At 43.0% G+C, this 25072-nt stretch overlaps 1 protein-coding gene across 3 annotated transcripts in view; it reads right to left on the bottom strand.

Moving 5' to 3' along the window:
- Nucleotides 1-419: 419 nt before the first annotated feature.
- The window catches only part of RMND1 (required for meiotic nuclear division 1 homolog), a 43441-nt gene continuing 18788 nt past the window's right edge, over nt 420-25072 (bottom strand). For all 3 annotated transcript variants that reach the window (XM_037156856.2, XM_037156858.2, XM_037156857.2), the window contains exons 4-12: nt 21352-21427; nt 16609-16648; nt 16330-16430; nt 14597-14703; nt 13670-13734; nt 12857-12933; nt 10721-10841; nt 2124-2240; nt 420-1747 (exon numbers count right to left, since the gene is read on the bottom strand). In XM_037156856.2, the coding sequence (XP_037012751.2) occupies nt 1715-1747; nt 2124-2240; nt 10721-10841; nt 12857-12933; nt 13670-13734; nt 14597-14703; nt 16330-16430; nt 16609-16648; nt 21352-21427 (737 nt within the window). In that variant the 3' untranslated portion in view covers nt 420-1714. The remainder of the gene's footprint in view (nt 1748-2123; nt 2241-10720; nt 10842-12856; nt 12934-13669; nt 13735-14596; nt 14704-16329; nt 16431-16608; nt 16649-21351; nt 21428-25072) is intronic.

Raw genomic sequence — 25072 nt, 5'->3', positions numbered from 1 at the left:
ACCTTGAAAATACTTTTCTTGTGTTGCAAAAAATTTCAATACTCGTCTGTAACTTACATTGAAGCTTTTGTCATTAATTCAAATAGTTGAAAAACATGTAATTTCTGATATAAACATCGGTATTTAAGAATAAAGCTATTGCATCTAATAGAATGTAACACCATAATTAGTTATGTCCACCACTATCCGGTTCAATGATTCAAATTTAACATTGCTCCTTCTCCTCCTTGAAAAGCTGCTTTGGTTCAATTTACACCACAAAACAGTCCTAATAAACTTTTATGCTTGAGGTACTTATTTCTTTGCAACATATTTGTATATGTTATAATTTTAATTTGTCATGACCAGAAGGCATCAAATGTTCATACTTTATTAAAATTGTTATAGTGCACAGTTGACCCATAAATTGTACACATTGGTACTTGGAGTCAAACTTTATTTATTTATTTAAATTCCCCTCTTATTAGATAGGGGATAACATTATTAAAGGAGGCTTTGTTGACCAGTATTTCAAACTGTCCTCCTGTTGGCTTCCCAAAGGTTAAATGTACTTGAAGGTTTTGAAATACAGTGGGCCACACTCAGATTCAAGCTGCGGAAGAGACGTCTTCTGTACAATGTGAGAAGGGGAGATAGGAAAGGAGAACAGGTTTGACATTGATCACAAGTGTGTGCGCAGCACAGCAGTTTCATGGAGATGTCATACAGAACGTGACCTAGAAAGCAGTTCTTGAGATCCATGCCCACATGCTCCTTGGAAAGCCTTAGGTGCTCCCGGGGTATGGGTACCTTAGATGGAAGACTCCCCGTGGGAAGAACTGTTGTAGAGTGTGGAGTGCTGTGAAAGATCGGACGGTCACTGGGGCACTGCCACGGCAACTTACGGCATCGGGAGGTGGGGGGGCGATGAAGGTGTATTTTCTTGGTGGGATTCTACATAGCAGCTAAATGAGTTGCAAAATGACAGTGTCCCAGTTGTGAACGGAAGAATCCTTTTCATCAATATGAGAAAAACAGAACTTAAAATTCACTGGTGGGACAGGCAGTGAGGCAGTTATGCATAAAAATGATGAAGGCTGCTTTTTTAAAAATGAAAGATGGTAAGCATATAAATGTTAAATTCTTTGTACTTGGTATTTTTAAAATTTCCTAAAGTATGTGCGAAACTGAAAAAAAAATATATGCTGCTGTGGGAAGAATATTTTGACTAACTTCTCTTATAGAGAAGGGATGGAAATTATTAAATTAGTAAAAGTGCCAGGGAACATGCACCTCAAATTTTGCCATCTGAAATTGGTTTATGAAATTATATTCTTATCAACAAGGGCCTGTCTTATTCTATGTTTATTTTAACATTCCTGAGGTCCTCGGCTGGGACCATGATTAGGATTCCCTGGGTAGAGGTGAGCAGTGTCTGAAATCTCAGCCTTGTGCTGTAACAATTTTATCTGGAGTTCCTAGATGCTAAGTTTATCCAAAGTTCTTTAAATAAAACATCTTCCTTTCAAATTGTCTGTGTTTCAGACTCAAACACTGATTCTTCATTTTTATTAAAGCAGCAGTACACTGAGCTGAAAGAGACTGTAAGAGCGACTTCTTGATTTAAAAAATTAAATACCTATTAAATAGACTTTCCCCAACAGTGGACATTTATCTTTGATTGTAGAGCTTGAATATGTCTTGCAATGATACTTTTCCTTTGGTCATCACTTGATTAGAAACATACTCGTCCCAGTTCAAACATCACCTTTGGGTGATAAAAAGTGAGAATTATTAATTTCATGGCAAATTATGGGTACAATTAATGAATTTTGAGAGAAGAGTACATATTTGTGCTTCTCATATGGCAAGTGCAGATCAGAGGCAAAGGTACTACTGTTGGGCTCTACATTCTAAATATACAGCCAGAACTTTAAATGCCATCTTTAAAAATCTGGAACACTTCAAAAAAATCAGTGCATTTACAAAATATTAGCAGTCATGTGAAACTTAACTCACTTCTCAATAGACTTAGTAATTGGAATAGTCATACTCTCTCGCTAGCATTTTCTATAATTGGAATACAGTCATACTTTCTCGCTAGCATTTTCTACGTCAACTTTATTGTTTTCATAAGAAGATACCTCTATGGTGATGAGGATGACGATCATCCACTCCAGGCGGAGCGTCCTCTTCTCAGTCAGATGGTTCCGCATTAGATCTGTTAGCTCCATGCAGTGCTGAAGTTTTTCATTCATGACCTGCATTAGAAAAATCGTAAACAAAAAAAAGTACAGAGTATCCTGTACTTAACATATAGTTAAGCAAATAAGTAACTTGGTCACATCCAAAGGTTTGAAATAGAAATAGGTTTACAGCGAGAAATCATCCCTTTAATTCCTGCTCCTCAGTCCTCTCCCAGGGGCAGCCCCCCCATGTTCCCTGTCTCCCGCGTCCACCTAGAGACATTCTGCAACGGACGCTCAGGAAACACAGGAACTGCAAGAAATGCATGCTGAAGCTTGTAAGATTTTGAAGGAAGATCCAAATAGAAAGCTTCTGAGTCCTGGCTTATGGTGATTGCCTTTGGATTTTTAGCAGTTAAGAAAGGCAGCCTTGAAACATGATTCTTTCAGCATGGCCTTAGGGTGACAAAAAGTTTACCTTGTACTAACTAAAATTTAGAAAGTCTCACAGGCAACTCCCCCCAAACACTAACACGACCTGCTGCACACTCACCACTAGATGGCGCTGCTTTTAGTGCTGAACTGCAGAGGTTCTGCCTGTTGACGCCTCCCCCTCAAGTTGGTAGGGGGGTTCATGGAACACAACAACCCTTAAAGACTTGAATGTGACCACTGGCAAGTTATACCTCTAATCTCTGCAGCTCACTTTCTTTTGCAACTTGTGAAGTCTGGAAATAGTTTTAAAAGTAGTTTGATTCCCCTTGATTACTGGTGGGGTATACTGTAGGTGCAGGTTTGGCCAGTGGAAATTGGAGACAGTAGAGATGTGCGTGTGTGGGGGTTTGTTGACATGTGCTCGTGCACTGCGTTCACTGAGTTACAGCCTCACCAGTGACAGGATGCATGGAGCCACACCGTCAGCATAAATGATACCTGCCCGTGTTTCCACACTTTATGGTCACACTAGTTTCTTATGTGTATAAATGTTTAGGACAAAGACTCTGTTTTATTCCTCCCCTTCCTCTCTCGAGTCCTACTGGCTGCTTGATCTTGGCCCACAGACGTGCTGCTCATCTTCAGGCTTCTGTCTTCAAACTCCTGACCCACCCCTCTTCCGTTTTCTTTCAACTTGGATGAAGGAACCGACATGTTCTTCAACTTAATTTTCTGACTTATTCCTTAGCTCTTGTAAGTTGTATTACCACAGCTCCTCCCAAAACTTCCAAATGTCTCCTAATAGTAAATCCAACAACTTCTTTGTTAGATGTTCAAGCTCAATTAACTCAGGCAATTTACAGCACCCTGAAATGGATGCTTCCTTAGCTCTCCCTGCCTAAGAACCAAGAACTACGTCTGACCACCATTCTTCTGAGTCTTCTCTGCCCCATCTTGCCTTTGGATGACACTTCCAAAGCCCTGATCTTGTCCATGTCTTCTGGCTCTGTACGCTTCTTATGTCACCTTTCACACTTTGTGGAGACACTGACCAAACTCCAGTCATTCCCATCCTGCCATCACTATTACCATGGTCATGTGTGACCACTGTGCTATTACTGAAATTCCAGCAGAGCACACTTAGAAATACGTACTTTGTAAAGAGACTACCATTGCCCCAAGTAGAAAACCAGTGGTATGTGGAGCGGGGCTTGGTGCCTTCGCAAAGCTCAGCCTGACCTGTGAGGGGGACGTGTGCACAGGGAGGACCACTCAAGACCCTTGGAGACCAGCCCAAGACTTTCTTGACAGGAAACCTCATTTCTGGGTCCACGTGTCACTTAATCTGTACAAGTGTATGTATCACACATTTTGGGGAAAGACAAACTTTCTGATAATGTAAATGCTTAATCCTGATTTCTTTGAACTTCTAAATGCCTATAAAACATCTTTTGGGCTTTCTGCCAGCACCTCAAAATTTAGCATTTCTCAAACTAAAATTTTCAAGTCTACCCCTCCTGGGTTCCCTGTCTCCAATGAGGTCACACCATCTTCTCACTCAGGACAGAATGAATACCTTTAATCCCCTCTCCTTACAGTCATCCCGGGCTCAAGAGGCTTCCATCTGTCCCCTGCTTACGTCTTAATACTACCTGCTAGACAGTCAGCGAACTAATTACCTCCTAAAAACGGTCTGCTTTTTGGGGGGGTGGGAGGAATGTTTACATTTTTTCTTTTAAGTGGCATCGGAGTTCTCAAAACAGGCTGGACCGTGTCGCTCCCCAGCTCTAATCTTTAAGCCTCTAATACCGCCTTCTCCACAACACCGAACTGACCATTCAGTCCAGTCCCACTTCAGGGGGTGGCATCCCCTTCCGTCTTTGTGAAACCTCTCCAACGTCCTGCCGCTTCCCCTTCGTGCACCTACAGTGCTTTGTTCCGCTGCACCGTCATGCTGTGCCCAGCACCCGTCCCTCTGCCCTCCCTGCTAGGGAGTCTCTCCTTCCAACCAAATGATGCTGCCGATCCTGGTATCAACACCCTGACACCCTCCCCAACTCTTCCCTGAAAAGCTGGAAGGTAGTTCTGAGATGCAGGCTCAAACATACACTCCAAATCTTTGAAGCTGCCAGAGTGAAATGGGAGCTTCACTATTCTGTCTCCCCACACCCTTCTGTCCCCACCCGATAGGGAATGCCGCTGAGAAGGAATGGAGGTGGCCAAACTGGCACAGAGACACACAGGGGGCAGCAGTCCCGATGGCCTGTGCGGGTCTGTGCAGCAGACACCCCTCCCCACCCTCTGTCCCCCGTTCTGGCATGTGAGCCAGTACGTGGTGAAAGACAAGGCTGACCATCCAAATCGTTTTTCTGTTATGTTCAAGCAAGAGGAATCACCACAAATACATGCTGCCTGTCTCATCGTTTAGCCAGCATCGCACATGTTACACGCACGCAGATGAGGGAGCGGGAGAAAGCAGAGACGGGTCACAGAGGTGGTAAGTGGCAAGTCAGTTCTAAGTAGGTGCCAGAAAGAAAAGGTGTGACGCTGAGGGGAGAGTATTGCCAGCCAAGGAAACGAGAGGCAGGTAGAGCTGCAGAGTGGGCAACCTGGAAGGCGGTGCTTGGAAGGGAGGCTAAACCAGGGGAGTCGCTGCCGAACCCTGGGGGGCACTGCCGAGTGGAAGCGGTAGGTGAAGGACGTCCGCCCAAGAATCAGCGCCGTCTAGGAGTTATGGTTGCTAACCGGCTGGTCTTCAGGAGGTAACCCCAGATGGCCTGGGTGGGCCCGGTGCAGTCACAAAGGTCCTTGGTGGAAGTGGCAGCCAGAGGCGTTCGGAGTGAAAACGTGAAGTGGACTCAACTCATTTTTGCCAGACGGGAGGAGGGGCTATGAGCCAAGGAAGGTAGGTGGCTTCTGGGAGCTGAAAAGGCGAGGGAACAGTGCTACCCAGAGCCTCCAGGGAACTACTAACACATGCCAAAACCGTGACCTTTGCTGACATTCTATGTCCACGCTGACCTCCAGAATGGCGACACGTGGCGTGGAGTCGGTTTGTGGTGATTTGTTACAGCACCAGTAGAAGACTAACACACCGTGCTACAACACTGGAACTTTAGATTCTTCTGGTAATGGGGCGAACTTGGTTTAGTGTTAGTTTGATGGTCACTACACTGCCGGGCGGAAGAGACTGAATGGTAAGACAAACACATCTCTGGCTTAAATATTCAGTCTAGAGGCTGGGAGACAGTGAAGAAGGTGGCAGAACAGTCCAGGTGAGATGAGGGGGACAGCAGTGGGGTACACGTTAACAGTTGAGGGGCGTGAAGGCAGAGGTCAGAATGCACGGTGCCCCTCCCCGATTCCAGAGCGCGGGATTTACCACGCAGACCAGGGGTGTCCGGCCGGTGGGCCACATGCAGGACTCAGGCTGACTGTGATGTGGCCCAACACAAAGTCGTAAATTCACTCAAAACTTTGAGATCGTTTGTGATTACCTGTCACAATGTTTTTAATGTGCCACCCAAGACAACAACTCTGCCAGCACGGGGCAGAGACGCCAAAAGGTTGGACACCTCCAATCACAAACCTTCAATAAATATTTGTAAATGAATGAGTGACACCCGGGAGAAAGAAAAGCCGGACTGACTAGATGTGGAGGGTGAAGCAGGAAGAGGAAACCACGAGGGTCAAGCTTCTGGCAGACTGACAAGTGGGTGAGGCGAGGTGGTCGGTCCTGCCATTAGCCCACACTGAGGACAGAGAAGGTTCACTGTTTTCTGGGAACAGACAGTGAGTTCCACTTGGGAACCTTGATTGTTGATTAATGCTACAAGTATTTACTGAGCATATGCTCCATGTGAGGCCTTTGCCAAGAACTGGGAATTGAACAGGAAAGAAAATAATCGGGGTTTCTCATCTCACGCAGCCTACATTCCAGTGGCAGGTGACTCACGCACTTAATTCCGAAAAGGACGCTGAGAGACAGGACAAGGTGGAAGACCTGTGAGACTTAGGAGGCAAGTGGAAGCACCTGGAAAGCAGAGGCGAGAGCGAGGTTAGAGATGCATGTTTGAAAATTATCAGGAAAAGATGGGAGCAGAAGTCATGAGAACAAGGAAGACTGGTCATGGTGTGGGCAGGTCGTGGTGTGGGCTCAAGGATCTTTCCTCGAGGAAAGAATAAAAAATAGAGCAAGGAACAGCCTTCTCCTCGCACTACACCATTGTCCTTTCTTTGTTCTGTAAGTCTTCTTGTAAGACCAGAAAGCTTGCTGAAGGTCAGGATCAGTTCTTATTTTTTGTGTGTGTTATCTATAGTGCCGGGATTGTTTTGAACACAGTAAGGCAGGGTAAATGCTTTGAATTCCTAATTAATCTTCATGTAATCCAACTAGTGTTGATTCCCTTTGGGGTGCTAAGAAAATACCTGAGAAAAATAATTTGGGAAGCGTTAGGTATGTTTCACAACTCATGGCAGACTTCACCCCAAAGAGAAGTCTCAGAGAGAAACTGGGAAATGAAATAAGAGCACTGCCTTGTCGAGACGGCGTCAAGCCACGCGGATGACAATGGTAAAGCGAACAGTACACTGTCCTCTGATGCTGGGAACACAAATCGAAGGAGACGTGAGGAGAGTTCCATGAAACTTGTCAGCGGCCAAAGCAATTTCCATGAGCAAAAGTTTCAGTGTTATATACTAAGTTTTCAGAAACCAAAGTCCAAGTGTTTCATGCAGTAAAATGTACTTCAACCCCCCGACGTCCACCACGCTCTGGCAGGCCATCCTACGAGGGGTCCCGACCAACATGCCTCACCCTGTGGGCCCACACGCTGAACCACCCCCGTCTATGATGTGCCCACCGCATGATTCGGGGGCAAGCGTCAAGTTCACTGCTCTGTGTTAGGGAAGGAGGGGGAAATCCCACGAGTGTAGCTCCAACTTCACGCAAGTCCCCTCTGCCCCCAATACACCACTTCCAGTTTTAGCTGCTTTGTCCCAGTTCCTAACACAGAATCCTGTAAGAATATAGTAGAAATGTATGTAATTTATAAAGATAAATGAATTTTGAATTTTAGCTCGTAAAGAAAAATTCAAGTGAATTTTCAGGGAATGCTGGTGTTAAGGAATGAGGCTTTTCTCTACATTTTCTTCCCGAGTTTTGTGCTTTTAGCTTTTTTACATTAGGTTTCAGAGTCACTTTAAAATGGTGTGCAGGGCAGGATTAAATTTTTTATATACATGGCTATTGTTCTAGCACCATTTGTTAAATAGTTCCCTTTGTTTTTGTCAAAAATCAACTGCCCATGTATGTGCAAATCTATTTCTGGATTCTCTATTCTGTTCCATTAATCTATAGACTTCTTACACCAATATGCAACTGTCTTGATTATCACAGCTTGATTTCCTGCAAATCTTAAAATCATATACTAAAATTCCTCCAACTGTATCCTTTTCTCTAAATTGCTTCGCCTAGTCTCAGCCCCTTGCATTATTTCCATTTTAAAATCAGCTTGTTTGTTCTAAAATAACACAAACAACCCTGCTGAGATTTTGATTGGGATTGAATTGAATCTACAGGTCAACTTCTGGGAGAGCTAACATCTTAATAACACTGAATCTTCTATTCTACACACATAGTATATATCTTCATTTATTTAGTTTCTCAGGCATGTTTTCTAGTTTTCAGGTACAAGTCTTACATTAAAAAATATTCCTAAGTAATTCAAGTTTTTGATGTTATTGTAAGAGGTATTTTAAAAATTCATTTCCAACTGTTTTTTGATATATAAAGAAAAACAGCAGTTTTTATATATTCACCTAGCATCTTACCACTTTGATTAATTCCTTTATTAGTTTCAGTAGCTTCTTTGTAGAGTCTTCAGGGTATTCCACACACAGGGTCATGCTGTCTGAAGAAATCATTTTACTTCTTTCCACAGGCCGTTTTCAATCTTGGGGCTACAGACAGAGCCCCCACAGGGCTGGTGCCAGGGCCGGTTGGGCTCACACAGGGCCCTCTCCGCAAGTCTCGAGGGCTGGGGACTCTGGCAACTGCTAATGTGTAACCCAGGGGCAGAGGTCACTCCCTTTATGGCTCAATCTCAAACGGGCTGGGGCCTGAGGCTGTGCACGTAGCTGCCAGCACAGAGGCCGGGCGTACGCAGCCCTCCTGTCCCCACTGATGACCTTACATGGTGCGCTTCACCTCAGCTGTGACCCGGCCGACCTTTTGGCTGTCACGGTATTCTCATTCAAGGCGAGTGTCCTCAGTTCGTAATTCCATCTTGAGCAGCAAGGGGAGACGGATGAAGAAGGCCACCTCCCAGGTCAAAGATCAGAAGATCTCTTTTGAAATCAACCTTGTCCAGGCCAAGTGGCAGTGACTCACTGACAACTAGGAACACAGTGAGACCAGCAGCGGTGGCAGGGCATTCAGTGGCCTGAAGCAAGGAGTCATTCAGGTGACGACAGTGTGAAGGTGACGTGTGGCACCGTCATTACAAAGTACCTGTATTCTGCTGTGTGCGGTGTGCACTTTTTTTGACCAAATTTTTGAGGGAGAAGTATGGATGCACATTACACAGGCATAATGATCGTAGACTATGGGCATAATAACTGCATGTAACGTGCACAAAAATGTGGGTGCGCATTATACACGGCAGCGTGTTATACATGCAAAATACAGTGGGCTCTCCCTGCCAGGAGCACACCCATGCCCTTCTTCCCCCACAGGCGCTGCACCTCCTAAACTCCAAGGGACCCCATGAAACCTGCCAACAGGGGAGCGATGGGCCGGGGCAGCTAGTCCCAGAAAACCCCCCGCACCGGTCTCTGAGGCCCCTTTGCTCTGACTTTCCAGGGAGCCAAAGCAGCCCCACCTGGTCTCTCTCCTGTCACTTCTGTTCTAAGCCCCTCCTTGTTTTACCGTCCCCTGCTTTAATAAACGTACTCTCAAAATCAAAACAAAAAACAACAACAAAAAGCAGGCTTTTAAAATTTTCTCCACTTTTCTCAAAACCTCAAGTGTGCAGTGGGCACAGTGCTAACATGCCACCCAAAGACCTCGGCCTCCTGGCGTCCCCACTCCTGTGCAGTCCCCGCCCGGATTGTGGGCCAGGCTAGTGACTCGCTTCTAACAGTGACCGCGCGTCACTGCTGTGATTTACAAAAGACTGCGACTCCATGTTTCCGGTGCGTTGTCTTTCTCAATCTCCCCGTCTTGCTCCCTGATGAACCCAGCTGCCAAGCTGTGAGATGCTCTATGAAGCCTGCGTGGCAAGGGACTGAGGGACGCATCCGGCCCAGAGATGGTGGGGAGAGGAAGGCATGACAGTCGGGGGGCAGCACTGGGTGACCCGGTGGCGGCCGGGTCTTGATAGCAAGGTTACACAGATCTACATGTGATAAACGTGATAAAATGAGGTAAAACTGCACACACGCAGTACTAATGTCCATTCCGTTTTCTCTCTGCTTTCCCTGTGCCATTTACGTCCATCACGGCCACCCCACCACTCCCACGGTTGCCTGACCCAGGTGTCCCTTCCGCTTTGCCCCTACACTGCCACACGCCTGAGAGGCAGTTCTAACTGGACGTCCTCTTGTCACTCTGATCGCTACTTAAGATCTTAACCAGTTCCTCACCTCCTCCTGGCCCCACGGGCAAAGCTCTCTGTTTTGCCCCCTTTCTACCTGCCACCTGCAGGCAAGTATCAGCCGTCCTCCCTCCTCCCTCTGCCTGGCTTCCCTGACCCCTTGGTTTGCGTGGAGGCTTCTCTCTGCAATCCAGTTCTGTTCTCGCAGTCTCCATTACGATTCCAGACCCCATGAACACCGGCTTGAAATTGAGGGACACTTTTTCATGGGCCACTGGGCCTCCAAACTCTCACCAGTCTTACCTACTCTGTAGAGCAAATGTCCGAATAGGCTTTTACACAGAAGAGTTGAAAATTTTATACAGAACTGGAATGGAAAGGGGAAATCTAGGCGTCTGAGCAGAAGTCAAGATAATTCTCCAGAAACAGTTCAATACAATTTTTCAATTTAAAATTTGTCTTTACAGAGTTACGCAAATTGTAGGCAACAGTGTGTCTTTTCCTGTAAAAGTGAAAAATACATACCTTAACTCTACGAGTGATGCTTAGGAACTGGCAGGTCTTATCATACAGCTGTTCCAGGTTTTCCCTGTCCCAGTAGAAATCAGGCGTGATCAGGAAGTCTGAACTCAAGTTGATTCGGTGTCTTAAAAAAGGGAAAATCATACATTTTATTTTCTGTCTTGAGTTCAAAGTCATGGTCTCTTTATTTTTTTATTTTCAAGGTGCTTTAAGGTAACAGCTGACCTTATAATACTTTTGAAAAACAAATAAAAACTTAAAATTTTAAAATTTGCAACCAGACTAATTTAATCTTCAATATTAGATTATTTATGAAGTAATTTAAAAACAAAATGAGATTTTTCTCTATTTCTAAATTTTTTCATTAAAAATTTGTACAATATACACACATTTTTTTCCTGGTGGGTACAGGTGATCACAAGGCTCAAAAAGTAAACAGTAAACCCTGAACAGTCTTGCTCCCCTTCTTTCCCTTCCCCACCCCACAGGTAACCAGTGTCAGTTACCTGTATCCCTCCAGGGTCTGCACGTGTGGCTGCGCACGCGCGCACACACACACACACACACACACACACGCACTTTCTCTTCATTTCTATTTTTACATGACAGGTCTAACCTCACTTTTAAGTGAAACCTAAGTTGTAGCAGTAACATACAGATCGGTGCTCACTATAAAAAGGAAAAACCTACAGAATTCAGAAAACAGCAGCGGGGTCTCTAATCGTAACCCACAACTCAAACCCTTTAGGCCCCATCAACACGTTCCTGTGTTCTTTCAGGTCTTTTTCTGTGCACATGTGTATGTGAGTGCACACGTATGTATGGTACATACACGTCCAGATAAGCATGAACTTACTTTTGCTGGCTTATACAAAGGTGATCATACCATATACAATGTGTGATTTATTTTTTAAAGTCACACATTTTATGAAAACTTGTCCTTCTTCACGGATTTGCCACATTCCTTTTAATAACACGTAAGGACTTTTATTGTAAAGAGAAGAAAACGGGACAAGGACGGCAGGACTCTATGGAGCTGCACGAACCTAAGCATGTGTAGCCCTGGCTCCTGAGTTTTGGTAACTGGCTATCTCAAACTCTGCCTGCATCACCAAGAAAAGCGGAGAGACTCCACCCCACTTCTCAGGGAACTCAGGGCTGTAGGTCAGTGGTGGGTGCCTCTGGGGAATGGGGTTATTTTTTTGGTACCCTGAGCTAGAGCTCCTGAGCTACGAGAACCGCGTAGATGATGAGACTCAGGACTGCTGCTCTCTAGGCCCCGCCTCTAAGGAGAACGTGGAGAACAACTCGGGCCAGCTACTTACAATGAACTCCAGTAGTTCGTCCCCCCAGACACTGGAGGGGACGGACCACTGAACAAGACTCAGGGTTTCCTTCCATGGGTCCTGGGAAAATGACGAGAATCAACAACTGAAACTTTTTCACACACTTACTCGAAATGATGCCTTTACTATGTTTCATCAATTTTAAGTCACAGTTCTTCCCATTGTAACGTCTCTGAAAGTGGGAGGCATCTTTGTAACTGACGGTATCTTACAGGTGGCAGTTGTGACTCAATTGTCAACGCCTTCAACAATGTGTGTACGCCCAAGAGAGAATGTGACAGAATCCACATCCAAGAAAACCTAAAAGAGCTATTTCAGCAAGTGCCAAATGTAGATTGTGATCAAAAAGCCTCGTATCCCAGTTTTAACTGGCACTGTTACTCCTCTCCTGTGGCATCTTATGGCGTCTCAGACCGTGAACGGGGGGACTTTTCTGTAGCAATTGGTTCTACTCAGCATTATGATGCAGTGGTATATTTTTACTGAGAAGTCCCATCATCCAAACGCTCGAATGTATCTTCCTGCCTTCAAAGGACACCCTACGCTCTCTCATGTAGGTGTAGTTCGGTCTGGCTCTCCTCCATTTTGCACATGGAGCACTTCCTCCAGCAGAGCCCCAACCCGGCCAACTGCTCCTCAGCGGTGGGAGTTCTCCACACGTGCAAAGCATGAACTGAAAACAGCTGCAAGGCCCACAAAGGTGCCAGTGCTGGCTCCTTGCTACAGAACTATGGGGGTGTTTTCTTGAGATCATGAAATACATGAAATATTTTATTTACTGGGAACATTTTACCTTAGGGCAAAGAGTTCACCCATTTTCTGCATAACTTCTTCATGAGATAGTTTCACTTTCCTCCCAGCTTTTAAAGCCTGTTTGGGAGGGAAAAAAAAAACATACATGCATACACGTACATCTCCACTAAGTAACAGGACCATAAAGCGAATTCTGACACGGCGTAATTTTAATCCAACGCAACTGCTGTGTCCTGGTTGACTGTCTCCCAGGCATCTGACTCCGAGGAAATAAATAATCAGTCTTATCAGGTAGAAATTTTGTATTTCCTTTTCTCATTTCCCTTCTCACCAGCATTTTTTACGATGTACGTTCCTAATCTCTTATTGAAAATTCTGGGCATCTTATTCCAAGTATAATTAGCTTATTCGTTCACCGTAAAATCAAAATTAATGATAGTAAATGTGATTTTTAATGTATTTTCTAATTTTGATACATTATATGTATTTTATGCCCCTATTTTTCTCATAATTTAACAAAAGACCTTTTGTTTATTAAGAAAAGTGACTGCAATCTCCTTCCTTACAGAGGAAACAGTTTGATTTTTTTCTCTAATCCCGCTGCATTAAAAATACTGTACCACTAGAAGAAAGTAATCTGAATTTTATGCTTGAAAAGTAAAAACAAATATGAAGTTTCTTATTCATCATTTTATATGTAATTGGGGGTTCTTTTTCTTAAATGAAGTATAGCTTTCTCAGTGTTTATTATTATTTCATTGTGCCCCCAAATATATTATTATGGTGGGAAGTTTGGTTTTTTTCCCAAACAGAAATTAACCCTTGAAAACGAACACAGAACTGGCAGAGTTACCTCTGGAATTGACTGAATGGACTCCACGAACTTGTCCAGCGATGCCTCCCAAATGGCCAGTTTCACTGGGGAAAAATTCCACAGCGGGTCACTGCTCCATCATCACAGCCGTGGTTTCCCAAAATGCAGAATTACGCAGCACTTCCCTGCCACCTCCACAATATTTTAAGGTGTAGATGTGCTAAAAACTTGAAACTAAAATTTAAGAATAGGTTCCTTATCTTAAAGGACAGCACTACGGTGGAAAACGACAGAAGAAACGAAGGAGCCCTGCTGGCGGACCAGAGCTCCAGTAGGTGGAGGTGCTGAGTTCCTAACGTTGTAGCTTGGGAGCCAGAGAGTGTGGGGCACACCCTGGGACAAAGCGGGGCTCCGAGTATAGCTCAGAGGTGTCCGAGCCTCCAGGCTGGTAAGGCTGGGCGCCGGCAGCAGCCTAGCGCAGACCAGTGAAAGTAAAACTCTTGGGGAACTTCTACAGATATATTCAGGTGCGTGGATTTTTCCAAAAACCCTCAGAGCCATGGGGACTCTCTCCCACTCCTGTGAAAAACTAGAGTGTGTTTTTCTACACAGAGGCCTGTGCCAATGTCACTGGGCAGGGTGTTCTCTGCCTGCACTAGAAACCACCTAGCAGTGATCACCATGTAAAGAGGGAGAGAGGAAAACAAAGGTAGTAATAACAACAATATAAAAAATATTTTTGGAGAGGATAAGCTTTATCAATACAATTATGAGTAGCCTTAGAACAGATACCTATTTTTATACTCTGTATCATTTTTCTCCTAGAAGGGAAAAAAAGTGAAAGGAATGCTAAAGCTTTGCTGAGTGTTCTGTGAAAACATGCCCAAATCTTGATGGGATACTTGGACTTCCCTTGATGAAATGAAAACTATGTAATCCTTTCTTTGATAAGCAGTGTTAACTTACCTGAAAGGCAAAGAGCATTCGAGAAAGCAAATTTCTCTAGAATGGCGTCGTCTAAATCTAGCTCTGAATTTAACCTGATTTCCCCGTGGTGAAGTTTAGACTGCCCCCTGCGAAAAGGAAAATGAAAAGAATGTTCTAAATCTTAAAAAGCACTTTGTTTTTTTTTCTTTTGAAGAAGTCGCCTTACAGTCTTTCTATAGTAATTTGTATCAAGAGTCTTATGCATGTTCTTACACCCTTTGATCCAAGTAATTCCATTTCTTGAAGTTCATTCTAAGGAAACAAAAGATGCAAAGAAAGACTGTATACAAAAACTTTACAGTCCAGTGTTTAACAGTAAGAAAATTAGGAAAGAAACTAAATGTTCAATGTGAGAATGGTTCATCTGTAGTATCCCGCACAACAAAAATTATAACGCATAACTCTGGAAGGGTATTTACTGGAAAGAAAAATAATCACAATAAATTGTTAACTGAAAAAAATGTCGACTATCAAAGTATGCACACCGTGTAATGTGAAATCACACTGATGTGGTTTGGCTGGGGAGGAAGAGGAGATGCTGTGAGAAACTAAGGTGTGCGTGCAGCGAACTCTGGAAGGGACTGGGGAGGTGGGAAGTGTGGGGAACGTGGAGTTTAAACATCAGAGAATTACAGGGTGAATCTTCCAGAAGACGTCAGACAGGAAGAGATGGACCAAGAGGGCTGGACGGGCAGAATCTGCTCTGATGAGGTCAGGGGGAGGGAGGGAAAGAAAGAAAGAAACACACACACACAGACGAGAGAGAGCAGGGCTGACAAGACGCTTCGCGAAGGCACTCAGCCCAGGCCACAGAGGTGAGTGGGGCAGCAGCCACCTGGGGTCGGAGGCGGTAACTGCGGCGCCAGGGTTTGTCAGGAGTCAGTGAAACAGTGCCTGGGGCGGGGCGCGCAGTTAGGCTTCACCGGCTACTGTTCCTTAGCTCTTCTCCCATCCGTCTCTTCCTGACGGTCCTAAAACTCTGCTTTCATCTCTTCCTTTCTTAACACGAACCTTCCCCCCAATGCCACTAGACAAGTAACTGCAGAAGGAAAAAGACCTTTCAACCTGCTTCCTACTGCCTTCTCTTTCCGTCCTAACAGCTCTGTTACCGACCCCTCACCGAGACAGGCAGCTGCTAGCATGTCGCCCACCCATGTACCTCACTGGGGAATATATGTCAGGACCCCATTTCTTCAAGAGGTTTTCTTGGATCACCCCCCCCATTACATTTCCCATTATACTGAAAATATATCAACAGGGAAAATGGATTTACTTAAGAGAGAACCACCAGAACAATTTGAAGCGTTCGATTTTCATGAAGGCATACTATTTTACTGATTTAGGCTGCTTATGAAACTTACCATTGTGGGGTTACACTACCTACTTGTTTTAATTTATGGGTAGCCTGAGAAAGTCCAAAAGTAATGTCTATGCACTGATCTTTAATATACAGGGGAGGGCAAAGTAGGTTTACAGTTGAGACTACGTGAAACACAGGAGCTCATTCTTGCATTGCTACTCACTAATTAGTGCATCAGTTTTCATCTGAACTGTAAACCTCCCTTTGCCCACCCATGTATTTTTAGGCTTCACATTTGTAACAATAACTTTTTCCTTAAAATTTGTCTCCAAATCCATAAATCGTTTATCCCCTCTACTACTTGTATCTCATTGTTCTGAGTGCTTTCTTGTGAGTTTGATAAGTTGCTTACTCTGTTTTTATGTAGGTAAGCTCCTCGTTTTCCCAGTGCACCAGTGCAACTTCATAGGGCTGCTTTTCATGTTTTTCAAGAATTTGCAACACATGCTTCATCTAGAACAAAAGGAAAATTAACTAGAAATCATACAGTGTTAATGCTTATAATATTTTCATTACATTTGATGACCCCACAATGGTGGGGTTATCACCATTGTGGGGTTAACAATCACATTGTGGGGTTAACAATTTATTTCAGAAAACTGTATTTTTATACTTTTACATTTATACTTACAGTTTTGTCCTTTACATTCCAGAACACAGCAGCTCCTTCCCTGATTTAAAAGAATAAAAGAATCAGTGAAGTTAAAGGTAGAATATATTGTTTAGGACCGTCCATTTAAAGCCATGCTTAGAGGTAACTCTTGAATGTATCCAGAATGCATTATTATATGATTTATTACTGATTTGACTCTATGGTTCCTAGATGGATTTGCCAAAACATAACTACTCTTTAAACTCTTAATCTCTTGGTTTTCAGAGTAACTATTGTAATACTATAGGAGGGAAGACACCCCCCCAAAAACTGGAATTATCTTCTGGAGGGCGGGCCCCTTAGACTCCAGGCTCCCCCCACTGATTGTCCTAGGATTCCATTTGCATTGGTGGACCAGCTGGTGTTGTTCTGAGAGGCTGCGTTTGGTTTCAGTGAGTTGTTTTTTTTTAAAAAATATTTTATTTATTTATTTATTTTTAGAGAGGAAGGGAAGGAGAGAGGGAGAGAAGTATCAATGTACGGTTGCCTCTCATGCGTCCCCTGCTGGGAACTGGCTTGCAACCCAGGCATGTGCTCTGACTGGGAATTGAACCGTGATACTCTGGTTCACAGGCCTGCACTCAATCTACTGAACTATACCAGCTAGGGCTTTCAGTGAATTTTTCTGAAGAGGCTTTCAATGTGTTTGCCCATTTCATGATGAGCGATTTCCAAGTGCACCAGCCCACATAGCCCTAAGTGTTCAGCAGTTTTTGATCAAGAAATAGCATGACCCCCGTGGCCCACTGTCCCTATTCCCCAATCTCACCACAAGCAACTTTTTTTTTTTTTGTTCCCCTGGATGAAAAGAGTCCTCAAAGGAAAATGTTTCACTGATGTGGAAAAAGTGAAAAAAAAAAAAAAAAAAAGGCAGAAACACTAAAAGGTATCAAAATCAACAAGTTCAAATTAATTTGAGCAGTGGGAAAAAGTTTCAATAGGTGTATTGCATCATATGGAGAGCACTTTGAAGGTGACTAAAGTTCAAACAAGAACGAATGCACAATTTTTTACAAATAAATCCTGGGTCTTTTTGGGTCCCCTCTTATTTACCTTGATGTATCTAGACTATTTCATACCTGCTTCAGTTGAGACTCAGCTTTCTTATGGATTCGGCTTTCAGAAAAAAATGAAGGGTTACAATTTTAACAGTCTGAAATAAAGAGACTGAGATAAATGAAAGCCTGAGGTGGCCACAGTCACCCAAGGAGCAAGGCCGCCCATCCTTATGGTGCTTGCAGCAGAACTACTGCACAATGAAGCCGCAGGAGGCCCTCTGCATCCAGTTCTGGCTTTGGCAAAATTTAAGGCCTATAAACCAAATGGTTTAAAAAATATTTTATTGATTACAGTGGTCCCATTTTCCCTCCTTATTCCTCTCCACTCTGCAGCCCACCTCCCACCCGCATTCCTCCTCTTAGTTCGTGTCCATGGGTCGTATATGTAAGTTCTTTGGCTTCTACATTTCCCATACTATTCTGAACTTCCCTGTCTATTGTGTCCCTACCATTTATGCTGCTTATTCCCTGTACCTTTTCCTCGATTATCCCCTCTCACATTCCCTGCTGATAATCCTCCATGTGATCTCCATTTCTGTGATTCTGTTCCTGTTCTAGTTGTTTTCTGAGTTTTTGTATTTTTTTAGATTTGGTTGTTAATAGCTATGAGTTTGTTGTCATTTTACTCTTCATATTCTTGATCATCTTTTTCTTAAATGAGTCCTTTTAACATTTCATATAATAAAGGCTGGGTGATGACGATCTCCTTTAACTTGGACCTTATCTGGGAAGCACCTTATCTGCCCATACATTCTAAATGACAGATTTGGATAGAGTAATCTCGGATGTAGGTCCTCGCCTTTTATAACTGCAAATACTTCTTTCCAGCCCCTTCTTGCCTGCAAGGTTTCTTTGGAGAAATCAGCTTGTAGTCCTATGGGAATTCCTTTGTAGGTAACTGTCTCCTTTTTTCTTGCTGCTTTTAAGATTCTCTCCTTATCTTTAATCTTGGGTAATGATGATGTGCCTTGGTGTGTGCTTCCTTGGGTCCAACTTCTTTGGGACTCTCTGAGCGTCCTGGACTTCCTGGAAGTCTATTTCCTTTGCCAGATTGGGGAAGTTCTCCTTTATTATTTGTTCAAATAAGTTTTCCATTTATTGCTCTTCCTCTTCTCCTTCTGGTAGCCCTATGATTTGGATGTTGGAACGTTTAAAGTTGTCCTGGAGGTTCCTAAGCCTCCCCTCATTTTTTTCAATTCTTGTTTGTTCATTCTGTTCTGGTTGAATGTTTCTTCCTTCTGCTCCAAACTCTTGATTTGAGTCCTGGTTTCCTTATTACTGTTAGTTCCTGTACATTTTCCTTTATTTCTTTTCATAGCCTTCACTTTTTCCTCTATTTTGCAACCATACTCAACCATTTCTATGAGCATCTTGATTACCAGTGTTTTGAACTGTGCATCTGATAGGTTGGCTATCTCTTCATTGCTTAGTTATTTTTCTGGAGTTTTGATCTGTTCTTTCATATGGGACTATTTCTTTGCCTCAGTGCACCTGGTAGGTTGTAAGGGGCGGAACCTTAAATATTTACCAGGTGGGGCAACCTAGGTTGCTGCTGTGTGATGCTGTATGTGGGGGAGGAATCTGAGAGGGAACAGTGCTGCTTGTCGGGTCTCTGCTGGCTTCCAGTCCCCTCTAGCACTATCTACAAGCAAAACGTGCCCTTCTGGTGCTGATTCCAGGGTGGGTGGGTTTGTATCTGTTCTAGTACCCTGTGGGTCTCTCCAGTGAACCCTCCTGGGAGGCTGAAAGTTTCTCTTACCAACTTAACTCCCACAGGTGTTTTCAGTCAGAGGTGGAGGCTTTATTTCCCTGTGTTGGAATCCCGGGTTACGTGGTCTGTCTTGCTCCCACGTTGTTCCTCCTGGTTTATCTGCATGCGAATGTGGGATCGCCCGCTGTGCCAGCCACTACCTTGCCCTCCCTGGTCCTCCAGCCGTAGCCTCACTGTGAGTCCTCTCTACCCTGGCTGCCTGTCTCCACCCCTTCCACCAGTCCGTATGACTGTTTCTTCTTTAACTCCTTGCTTGTCGGACTTCCATACAGTTCAATTTTCTGGCAGTTCTGGATGTTTTTGTTTTTAAATTTGTTGTTGTCCTATTGGTTGTGTGAGGAGGCACAGTGTATCCACCTATGCCTCCATCTTGGCTGGAATTAAACCAACTGGTTGTTGATTTCTGAGGTTTGATGTGCTGAGCTGTTTAGGTAGTAAATAAAAAAGGAAACTATGGCTCCGGGTTACTGCCTTGGAGGAAGTAACATGGTAATGAAAGGAAGGTAAAAATACGCCTGCCCTATTATCCATCTTCAGACATTTCTTAAGCAAGGCACTTGGTATATGTAAAGGTCAATAATTAGCATCTGGGATATGAGGATGAGTATGGTCTAGTTCCTGTCCTCAAGGATTTGCCCATCTAGAAATGACTGATACCTAGACCAGCAATAACAACAGCATGTGATCAGGGGTCTAACAGAATTATGCAGCATACATACTTGATGTATACTGGAGGGATACAATTTTCAAAGACTAGCAGAGGAGCCAAAGGAGAGAATGAGAGGAGGCAGCGTGGCAGAGAGCGCACCATGGGCTCAGGCAGAAGGTGGGAGGTACAGGGCAGTGTCTTGGAATAAACAGCCAATAACAGTCTGACTGGCTGTGGATATGGGCAAGCAGTGGGCACTCAGGGTAGAGGCAGGGAGGAGACAACCCTTCAAGGAACTTTGTGCTTTGATAAGGAGCTGGGTCAAACTCCATAGAAATTTAAGCTGGAGAGTACAGTGATCATAAGGATCTATTAAAAAATCATCTTGCCTGTAACAGACAGACAGACTGGTGGTGGGGTGAGAAGACAGGCAGGAGACCAGGTAGTAAGCTGTTGCAACAGGCCAGCATACAGTCTCAGGATGTGGATCCAAGAGGTATGTAGCCACAGGCAGGGTTCTGATTCCGAGTCACTGCCAGGCAGACGGGAGGCCTGGGCAACTGTGAGCCCTCTGCCCAGAGCCGGGCTCTGCATCAGGGAGCACAGAAGCCCCATGTGGCCAGTGAGCATTAGGCACATGCCTGGTTCAAACAGAGATGCTGTAGTGTAAGCCACACAACGGGTTTCAAAGACTTGGCTTGAAAAGAAGAATGTAAAATTTCATGTACACCGAACAAATACAAAATAATATCGAGTGTAAGCTGTAATTGAAAAAATTAGAATTACTCTGTCATGTTCTTGGGGGAAAATGTAGACTTTCATTAATTATTGGCTGGTTGACAATAACTGACAAAAGTGGGCAAAAGTGCGAGCTAAAGAGCTCCAGGCAGAGAAGAAAGAAAAGACAGCAGGGCAGGCATCCTGAGTCTGATAAGGAAGGGGCGCTGAAGGTGAACAGAAAATAGGATGCTTTACCTACACTTGGTAAATGCAAATCCAGATTTATAAATTGAGACAAGCCAGGGGAAGATTATTTACTGGTTAAAAAAATTATTTTACAAGAAGATTTACCAGAAGAGTCCTAAACTGACAAACCCTCCCGGATATAGTAAGAATCAAGGGCTAAATTTAAATCCCATATTTTGAACCCTTTTACTGCTGGGAGTAAAGGGATGTCTGCACCTTTAGAGATCACATGACCTGAGCAGAGGCCATCTCCAAGGGGTTTTTTTTTCTTGTCTTACCTGAAGAAGAACATTGTTCCGGGATCACCTTCTTTTGCAGACTTCTCCACACCCATCACTAAAATATTTGCTGCATCTGTGATTTAAAAAGACTCACTGAAACACTATGTCATGAGGTGGCACGAGGGTTAAGAGGTACCTATAAACTTTTTTTTTTTTTAAATTTTATTTATTTATTTTTTGATAGAGGGGAAGGGAGGGAGAAAGAGTGGGAGAGAAATATCAATGTATGGTTGCCTCTCATGAGTCCCCTGCTGGGAACTGGCCTGCAACCCAGGCATGTGCCCTGACTGGGAATCAACCGCGATACTCTGGTTTGCAGGCCCGCAATCAATCCACTGAGCTACGCCAGCCAGGGCAGGTACCTATGAACTTCTAATCAGGAACTCATGATCACTTCTTCACATGCCCCGAGGCACACCGTATCACACTGTCCACCTTCCTCCCAAGGTTTCTGAATGTATTTAATGTATGAACATGAAGAGGCCACACGAAATTACTTTTAGAAAACATTCAACGGCCTGTGGTGCTCTTAATGTGCTATTTGAAACTGCTCATTTGGAGCCATTTTGATTCAGTAATTACAAGTAGTAAGTAATTATTCAAGTCTTAGTTTTAATATAACCAAGGTTTAAGCAGTAAACTTCTTCCTACAGAATTAAGATAAAAGGTAAAGAACCATTAGTATAGTCTCATACTTTAAATACCATCTTATTTATAATTCTCGAAATACTAATCTTGCTGAATTTTAGATTAACTGTGCAAATTGTGGGTAACAGAAAATATACAGAAACAAAGCTACTGACCACTTCAAAGTCAATTATGAGAATTACTACTGTAGCCATCTGTTAATACTTAAATATTATTAAATATATATTAATATACAAATAATAAGCTACTTTTATAATAGTATAGTAATATTTGTTATAAGTATATATTCTATAAGTATAAATTCTATAAATTATAAGTATGTTAATATATCAATAAATATACTAATATTAATATGTAAAAAGTATATATCTCTCTATTGTTGTTCAAGTACAATTGTCTCCATTTTTACTCCACCATGTTCCCCCACCCACCTCCTTTGGCTTTGTCCATATGTCCTTCATAAATGCTCCTTGATGGGCCCCCCTCCATTATCCCCTATTATCCTTTTCACTCCTCCTCTTGGGTTACTGTCAGACTGTCCTTTATTTCAATGTTTCTGGTTATATTTTGCTGGCTTGTTTGTTTTGTTGATTAGGTCCACTTATAGGTGAGATAATATGGTAGTTCTCTTTCACCACCTGGCTTGTTTCACTTAGCATAATGCTCTCCAGATCCATCCCTGCTTTCGAGGAGGGTAGGAGCTCCTTTCTTTCTGCTGTGTAGTATTCCATTGTGTAAATGTACCATCATTTTCTGATCTACTCATTTACTGATGGGCACTTACGCTGCTTCCAGCAGTTGGCTATTTTGAATTGTGCTGCTATGAACACTGGGGTGCACAGGTTCCTTTGAATTGGTGTTTCAAATCCTTAGGGCATAATCCCGATAGTGGCATTGCCAGGTTAAAAGGAGTCCCGTTTTTATTTTTCTGAGGAAATTCCATACTGTTCTCCACAGTAGCTGTACCAGTCTGCATTCCCACCAACGGTGCTCTAGGTTCCCTTTTCTCTACGACCTCTCCAACATTTGTTGATTTGTTTATCATGGACATTCACCAGTGTGAAGTGGTATTTCATTGTGGTTTTAATTTGCATTGCTCTGATGACCAGTGATGTTGAGCATCTTTTCATATGTCTCTGGGCCCTTTGTATGTCCTTCTTGGAGAAGTGTCTGTTCATTTTTTAATTGGGTTGTTTGTCTTCCTGGAGTGGAGTCGTGTGAGTTATGTATTTTGGATGTCAAACCCTTGTCTGAGTTATCATCTGCAAATACGTTTTCCCATACAGTTGGTTCCCTCCTCATTTTTTTTAAAAAGAGGAAGAGTAACATCAATGTGCGGTTGCCTTTTGCATGCCCCCCACTGGGGACCTGGTCTGCAACCCAGGCATGTGCCCTGACTGGGAATCAAACCAGTGACCCCTTGGTTCACAAGCTGGTGCTCAATCCACTGAGCCACACCAGCCAGGGCTCCCTCCTCATTTTAATGCTGTTTTCTTTAAACATGCAGAAGCTTTTTATTTTGATAAGATCCTATTTGTTTATTATTTCCTTTATGTCTCTTCCTCTAGGGAACATTTTGGTGAAAATATTGCTGGGTGGAATATCTGAGATTTTCCTATGTTCTTCTCTAGGACTTTTATGGTGTCATGACTTATATTTAAGTCTTTTATCCACCTTGAATTATTTTTGTGTATGGTGTAAGTTGGTGGTCAAGTTTCATTTTTTTTTTCTTGTAGCTGTCCAGATGTCCCAATACCATTTCTTGAAGAGGCTATTTTTACTCCATTTTATGCTTTTGCCCCCTTGCTGAATACTAATTGACCATAAAGATTTGGGTTTATTTCTGGGCTCTCCATTCTGTTCCATTGGTCTATGTGTCTGTTCTTATGCCACTATCATACTGTTTTGATTATAGTGACTTGTAATATAGTTTGATATCAGGTATTGTGATTCCTCCTACTTTGTTCTTTCACCAAATTGCTGTGGCTATTCAGGATTGCTTACAGTTCCATATACATTTTTGAAATGTTTGTTCTACATCTGTGAAATGTCATTGGTATTTTAATAAGGATTGCACTGAACCTATAAATTGCTTTGGGTGATATGGACATTTTGATGACGTCAATTCTTCCAATCCATGAACACAGTATATGCTTCCATTTATTTGTGTCTTCCTTAATTTCTTTCTTCAGTGTTGTGTAGTTTTCTGAGTACAGGTCTTTTATCTCCTTGGTTAGGTTTATTCCTAGGTACTTTATTTTCCTTGTTGCTATAGCAAATGGAATTTTTTTTCTTGATTTTTGATTCTGATCTTTCACTGTTGGTATATAAAATGTGTTTGATTTCTGAATACTGAGTTTGAACCCTGCTGTTTTGCAAATTTGAATAGTTTTTGGGTGGAGTCTATAGTAGTTTCTATGTACACCATCATATCATCTGCAAAAAGTGACAGTTTTACTTCCTCCCTCCCAATTTGGAGGCCTTGTATTTCTTTTTCTTGTCTGGATGCTGTGGCTAGGACTTTCAATATAGTAATATTGAATAGAAGTGATGAAAGCAGACATCCTTGTCTCATTCCTGATCTTAGTGGGAAAGCTTTTAGTTTTTGCCCATTGAGTATGATGCTGGCTGTAGGTTTCTCATATATGGCTTTTATCATGTTGAGGTATGCTCCTTCTATTCCACTTTGCTGAGTGTTTTTATCATAAATGGGTGCTGCACCTTATCAAATGCTTTCTCTGCATTTCTTGATATGATCATGTGATTTTTGCCTTTCCTTTAGTTTATGTGATGTATTACGTTTACTGATTCATGAATGTTGTACAATCCTTACATCCTTGGGATGAATCCCACTATCTGATCATGGTGTATGGTCTTTTTAATGTATTGCTGGATGCAGTTTGCCAATATCTTGTTGAGGATTTTGCCATCTATGTTCATCAGTGATACTGGCCAATAGCTTCTCTTTCTTTGTTGTATCTTTATCTGCTTTTGGAATTAGGGTGCTTCTGGCTTCGTAAAAAGAGTTTGGGAATCTCTTCCCTCTTCTTGGATTTTTTTTTGAATAGTC

This window comes from Artibeus jamaicensis, unplaced genomic scaffold (assembly GCF_021234435.1).
Source record: "Artibeus jamaicensis isolate MK-2021 breed Jamaican fruit bat unplaced genomic scaffold, CSHL_Jam_final contig_497, whole genome shotgun sequence".
Classification (NCBI taxonomy): domain Eukaryota; kingdom Metazoa; phylum Chordata; class Mammalia; order Chiroptera; family Phyllostomidae; genus Artibeus; species Artibeus jamaicensis.
Note: the sequence above shows the minus strand (reverse complement) of the source record. Positions and strands in the feature narration are given on the sequence as shown.